The sequence below is a fragment of the Spermophilus citellus genome (genome assembly GCF_964194105.1).
Source record: "Spermophilus citellus genome assembly, chromosome: 3".
Lineage (NCBI taxonomy): Eukaryota > Metazoa > Chordata > Mammalia > Rodentia > Sciuridae > Spermophilus > Spermophilus citellus.
The window spans coordinates 226,872,850-226,879,626 of record NC_138184.1 but is presented as its reverse complement, the minus strand read 5'-3'; the positions used below and the strand labels follow the sequence as shown (position 1 = coordinate 226,879,626).

The 6,777-nt window shown below is 54.8% G+C and overlaps 1 protein-coding gene across 5 annotated transcripts in view; it reads left to right on the top strand.

The window, feature by feature from the left end:
* The first annotated feature begins 640 nt into the window (after nt 1-640).
* Nucleotides 641-6,777, top strand: part of PRKAG2 (protein kinase AMP-activated non-catalytic subunit gamma 2) — a 268,473-nt gene continuing 262,336 nt past the window's right edge. For all 5 annotated transcript variants that reach the window (XM_081283035.1, XM_081283031.1, XM_081283033.1 and 2 more), the window contains exon 1: nt 641-779. In XM_081283035.1, the coding sequence (XP_081139161.1) occupies nt 666-779 (114 nt within the window). In that variant the 5' untranslated portion in view covers nt 641-665. The remainder of the gene's footprint in view (nt 780-6,777) is intronic.

Below are 6,777 nucleotides of genomic sequence, written 5' to 3'. Positions count from 1 at the left end.
TGCGAGCCGCCAGAAGTTCTGCCTGCAGCCACGCAGTAGCCCAATTGCAAAGAGCCGTCGCCTTTGCACCTCCTCTTCCCCTCCTGCCCTCCCTCTGGCCCAGAGAGGGGGACGGCCCTGGTTCCAGGCTCCAGGCTGCTTTATTCTGCGGCCGAGGGTTAAGTATATATACAAACTGTTTGGCTCTCGCCACGGTCTCCACCTAGGCACAGGCACAGGAGCACTGTTTTCAAATTATTGTGTTTTTTTTTTTTTTTTTAATAGCACCTGCCTTTCAGATTACCTCTGGGAATCTGTGGGAGGAGTCAAGAGGGTGGAAAATGTTGCTTCGCTTTGCAAAAGGAAGAAAACTTTGTCACCCAGCAGGAGACCTCTGCCACGCGTAACCGAACCAGCACGGGCTCTGGCTCTGACTCTGACTTTGCACCCGATGATTCCGTAGGAAAGAGCACGTTCCAACTCAGCGCTCCCTGCCGACCGCCATCCGCTCCGGTGGCGCGGCGCGAGTTACCTGCTCCACCCGCCCTCCCCGCGGAAGTCCCCACGAGGTGTCTTCAGGGTGGAAGGACAGTCATAAAGAGCGCGCGGCTCCAGTCCAACGGCAGCGGCAGGGAGGGGGCAGAACCCCAGGGACGAGTCACCGGAATTAACTTCTGGTTAAAGTTATGGGAAGCGCGGCCATGGACACCAAGAAGAAGAAAGAGGCTTCCAGCCCCGGCGGGAGCGGCGGCAAGAAAAATCCCAGCCAGAAGCGGCGTTCGCTGCGAGTGCACATTCCGGTGAGTCCCAGCCCTCCAGTCGCTCCAGACCCCGGCGCCGAGGCGGTTAACGCGGGACGCCCCGCGCGCGCCGTGCGTGCCCCTCCTGTCACTTCTGCAGCTGGGGGGAAGGGTGGAGGGGCAGGGCCCGACTGGGCTGCAGAGGCGAGGTTGGATCTCGCTCGCCACCCGTGTGTGGCCCGGACACTGGGACCGTCCGGAGCGGGGGCGGCTGCAGAGGAGTGGGGGCGCGGGGCGCGCTCCCGGGCCGGGCTCGGCTGGTGGCCGGCTGGGCGTAGCCCTGGATCCAGCCGGGTGCGGGTGGGGGGGGGCGGTGCATCGTGTTGTTTTGCTGAAAAAGGACGGTGTGGACTGCGCTCCGCGGGGGTGGAGCTGCGCGCGGCGGCTGGGGACGAAGGGGAGGGGCGGTGGGTGGGGACAGTGGCGTGGGTGGCTGTGTAACTGCGCCCCCAAATATATCTCTCTCCTCACGAATTTTCTTCGGGGTTCTTCTGGGCGTGGGGCGGAGGCTTCTCTGCAGCCCTTCTCCTCGAATGCCCTCCTGGGAGTGTAGTATGGTCATACGTGGTATATGGGGGTTCGGGGCTACCTAATCTGTGCAGGGCTGCCGCAAACTTCAGCCCCCGCCACGCCGGCGACCTGGACTTTGGCGACATCGATCGGTCTGCAGATCGACCTTGTCCAGCCAAGGGGAAGCGACGGGTAGGGTCGTGCGCCCACCTGAGATCCCGTCCGCCTGCCCAGGTAGCGCCAGACCTTTGTCCTGGCCTCCCCATTAGTGGGGTCGTGTCGTGGGAGGTGAACCGGGGCCCTTACTTTTACCCGAAGGGAACCCCCAACTGGGTCACACCCTCCGCCAATACCAACCAAGTGAAAGTCGGAACACCACCCGCTGGCGTGCGCGCGCGTGCGCGCGCGCGCGCACACACACACACACACACGTGCTAACACACACCAAGACACATGCCAGACTCTCGGCACACATGGACAGAGGGCTCCATAAAGAATATTTTGTTCCCTTCCTGCGTGGCGGGTTTTGGGCAGGGTGGCAGTGTGCAGTGAGTTCAACCCTCGTCCCAGTGCTGCCTGGACACCTAGTCAAGCTAATCCTTCTTGACAGCCACAGGCGGAGCTGACTTGCTAGCGCCTGGCCACTCACTCTTCACTGGGAACAGCACTAGACTTTTGCTCCTGTGTCCGCAGAGCCCTTCCTTCCAGACTCTCCCCCAAGGTCCTTATGCTTAAACTTTCCCTCCTGGAGTGAATAGCACCTGGTGAGGAAGGTGAGGGCCAGGGGCTCCAAGCCTGCAGCGTATAATGGGTACCTATGAGCAGACTGAAGTTGGGCATCCTGACAGTGGAGGGGAGCGCACCCAGGGAGCAGATGACTGGACACCCCCACCCCTGCTGTGTGGCCATCATGGTGGTGACCCAAATATGCAGAAACAAAGGCTTTATTTGAAAAAGACATTTAAAACCCATATTTGTCAATTGAAAGACATTGCTGCTAAAACAGTGATCACTTGAGTCAACCATTTAACCATTCCATTTGCCCTGTTTGACAGATGGAGAAAATAGTACCTGTTTTTCATGCCTTATAGGGATGTAGAAATAATATGATTCATGCAAAAGTCTTTACAATGTAAAGTGCATGTATGACTATTACATTCATGTCTAATTTAAAAATGAGGAGGGGTGGGGGAGAGAAGAACTTGACATTGTCCAGTGGACAAGTCATATTGTATTGAGGTCAAGTGGAAAGCTGGTCTGCAATGCATGTATAAGCTTGTGTGTGTGTGTGTGCGCGCCACACACGCACGTCCATGTGCCTGCACACTTCGGAGGCAATGTCAATGGGAGTGTAGGATGAAATCCAGAACCAGTTTAAGGGACTAGAAATCATAGACAGTGATTTGAAAAACCCATGCTGGGGTTGGGGCACCTGACCGTCCTTTTCTCTGCTAGTGGTGACTCTGGCAGTGTTTTACCACAGTCTTAGTTTCATCCAGTTGTTAACGAGTCTAACCATATACCCACTACTCTCCTTGTAATGAGACAGGACCAAAGGATGGGGCTCTGACTCAGTCCTCACAGAGCTTGTGCTTGCTGGTGGGACCTCAGGGTCCCTTTGTATACCAGCTAGTAACGACCTGTTGGTCACTGTGGTAGGAGAGCTAAGAATTAGTCTGTCTGGGAAAGTGAGTATTTCAGACATACTAGCGAGCACTCCAAGGTCGTGAGGTGACCAGTGCAGACAATGGCTGCTGGTAGAGGAGAGAGGAAGGAGAGACGCTGTGCTGACGTGTGTAGAAAGACTTCAGGCCCAGAGGGAGAGATGGCCTCTTCCAGATACCGTGAAAAGCTGTATGGATGGAGCCCAGAATAGACGGGACCTTGGAACCAGGTCGCCAGATTTTGTTACTACAAATACAAGATGCCCAGTTAAATTTGGATTTCAGATAAACACGCAGTGTTTTAGATACATGCCTACTAGAAGTGACCCATCGTTTATGTGGACTGGGTGACCTGTATCTCACCAGGCAACCCTGCCTTGAAGACCAGGCCAAGGGAGCGAGGAGTTCCTCTTAAGACATGGAGAAGTGACAGTGAACACTGTCAGTGCCTTGTACCTTCCCTGGTGACCTGTCCCAAAGTCCCCTGCAGCTGAGATAGGGCAGCTGCCTGCTCATGCCTTTGACTCTGCCTGAAGGACTCCGGGCAGAGCAGTGGGCTCAGCCTGTGCAGGGACACCTGGAAGGGCTAGGGTAATGTCTTGAGGGACACCCTCCACTAAGGAGGGTGTAGTTGGAGGACAGTAGCCCAGTTCCCCTATTCCTGGTGGGGACAGTTCTGACGTGGGTTCTGCAGGGTGTTCTGGGGGTCCCTGGCAGGGCTGTGCCCCCACTGCACCCTCCTCAGCTTTCTGGCTCCCTGCCTCTCAGTTGAGCTGAGCTAAACTGCCGCACCTGCTCTTGTCTGGTGATATTTCGGAAGGCTCCAACCTAAGAAGCCGCTAAAAGGCGATGAGAGGGAGGCGGGGAACGTGTGCAGAGCAGAGCGAGGGGTGAGTGCCTACTCAGGGAAGCCCACCTGAAGCTCTGGCCACCCCCAGGGGTGAGGGTCCAGGGCCCTATAGTGAGGTCAGAGAAGAACAAGGAAGGGCAGGTGGAGACGCCAAGGGAGATGGGGGAAAGGGAACTGGAGATGGAGCTGGCGTTCATGGAGCAGGGCGGGTTCCTGGGGGAGTTCAGGCACAGCTTTGGGGCTGAGGGCAGCAAGTCCATGGGCAAATCACTTCCACCTCCTCAAGACCAGGGTCAGATGGGATTGGTGTCTCCAAAGTGCCATTTCCAGGGCAGTTTTCAATTCCAAGGAGTTTCTCCTAAAAGACATCAAGGTTCTGGTGGCCCTGTGAGCCTAGTCATTTAGTGGTGACAAATGGCATTTGTGGTGACAAGGCCTCCTGGGGCCTCTAGTATCCAAGCAACCTGTCTTATGGTTCAATTGGATGAGCACCTTTTAGGACCTCAGTTTCCACCCCCACATCTGGCTCACTGAGTTGGGGAATCACTGCAAACTCCTCCCACAGGGCCGTTTAGCCTGCTCCCTTACTGCTAGGGCCCCTGCTGTGCCTTGAGGTCCTGGGGAAGAAGAATCCATTTCATGGGACACCCTAGTGTCTGTGGGTTGTTGCCGGTAAGAGAAACCTATAATTACTAAATAATTTGTATGTTCGATTAGATTGGTGGCGAGATATTCAGGAAGAGAAAGTAGCTCTTGGGTCTAAGAATGTCACCTTGCCTGACATTAGCCTCTTTCTCAGCCATCTCGGATCACCTTCATGGGCTACCTTCTCAGGTCTTGCCAGGGGCAGCGAGGATTCACAGGAGAGGGCAGCTGGCACAGATTCCAGGCTGGAGATGCACTGGGCCCGTAAAGGAGCAAATGGGCACAGTGGCTGGAGCTGTGGCCCCTGGTGCCTGCAGGAGGAAAGTGAGGACCGTAGGGGTGGCTTCACAAAGTGTCTCACTGGAGATGAAGCCCTGCATATGCTCTGCCTGCACTTTGGGAGCAAGTGTGTTCTTTCTCCTTTTTTTCTGTGCCAGAAAAAGCAGTTTCCCTGTGAAAGCTGCAAGCCATGAGTCCCCCAGGATTACCTCGATCCGTGACTGTTGGCTGGCACGCTGTGGTCTTTGGGACTGTTTACAAGTCAATGACCCCTTGGGCAGGTAGCCAAGGGGAAGGACGGGCTTCAGAGAGAAGGACCCAAAGCAGAGCCTGTGGGAACACTGCTGAGTAGGGCATTAGTGACAGACTGCACATGTCCCCAGCTCTCATGGTACAGGAGCTCCAGACACCCTCCATAGTCACTTGAGTCAGACCAACAATAGAGCCAAGAGCAGCTGCTGGTCACAGAAGGTTGTGGAGACACAACTGGGCTCGGGAGGGTCTGCTGCTCCTTGTGCCTCCACCTGCCCTGTGGCCACAGCACCCTCTGTGTCTGCAGTGGGCCTACCCCACACTGTGTTCAGCCCCCAGGCCAGGAGGACCGGATGTCAGTAGGCTGTCTGTCACTCACCAATGAAACGGCCTGCACTGGTGTCTCGGGGAAAGAGGGTGCCGTGTGGTACGATGGTGGTGTCAGCTTTGACCTTACTCTTGACCTTGGTTAATTTGTACAACCTATTAGCTGGGTTAGGGTTGAGGGCAGTGTTTTTCAAAATGTGGTTCTTGGACCAGCTGAAGTAGAATCATTGGGTATTTATTTAAAATGCAAAATCCTAGGTCTCAGCCCAGACCTACTAAATCAGAATTTCTGAGGCTGAAACCTGTGATTCTGCATATTTATTATGTTCTCCAGGTGATTGTTATCCTCCTGGGATTTAAAAACAATTGCCTTCCAGCTTAGTGTAATACTGATCTGTCTTTTTCTGTCCCCAAGGTTAGTACTTCTATCTACCTACCTATCATCTGTCTGTCTAAATGTCCACCTAACATCTCTCCACCTTCTGTCAATCATTTTGCACTATTCTCAACTGAGCCTTTCAGTGGCTTGGTGCACCATAAACTCTTTATAGGGCCCAGAGTATGATATTGTACAGTTTCATTAGTGCAGCCACTCGATGATGGAGCTCCCAGAACTCTCCTGTGGCTTCCGGGTTGATAAATGAAGCCTAAATGCAGCTCCATAGTGCCCTGACTGTGAGATGGCTGAGCACGGGCAGAACATGCTGGCTGAGGACCAGCAGGGCATGGTGCAGAGCTGCACCTGAGGAAGGAGTGGGCAGCTGGAGAATGGACCCATGGCTCTCCTTGCTCCAGGGCTGTTCCATACCAAGCAAGCGCCGGCGGCCCTGGCGCAGCATTCACGGCTGGAGTGCAGAGCACATCCACAGACTGCAGAGCCTGGAGGAGAATTCCCTCATCGTACCCGCTTATGCCCACGTTAAGATGGTCCCCTCAAATTACATGGTGGGTGGCTGGACGGCCAGGCTGGAAGTGAAGTGTGCACCTTGACTCTGGTGCAGCTCTGCGGTGCGGTTCCCGCTCAGTCCTAGTATTGTTGGTGGGAAGTTTCTAGGTCCTTACAGGAATGAGGCTCTGCCTTCTTCAGAGTAGCCACATGACCAATGCAGATCCTCCAGCCCTGGTCATCATTACCAGGAGGACATCCTGGTACCGAGTCAGCAGGTGGTGACTGACCCAGCTGGTGTGTCTTGCTCTACAGGCCATCAGGTCCTGAGGGCTTCGCTGGTATTCCTCCTGCCTATTTCCTTTGAACCGACCTCCTCCAGTAAACCCAGAAAGCCTGTCTATTATCCGTCTCCACTGGGGCTGGTGACTCTGACTGTGGTGACAGCCATCGCTGACCACACACGGGCTGGCTGACTAGCCCCACATGGACTGAAGAAATTATGTGGGAGCACCTTGCCTTTGTTGAAACCTCTTCATCTGCTTAGACTTCATTCATGTTAAATATTAAATGAGTGTGTGCCCT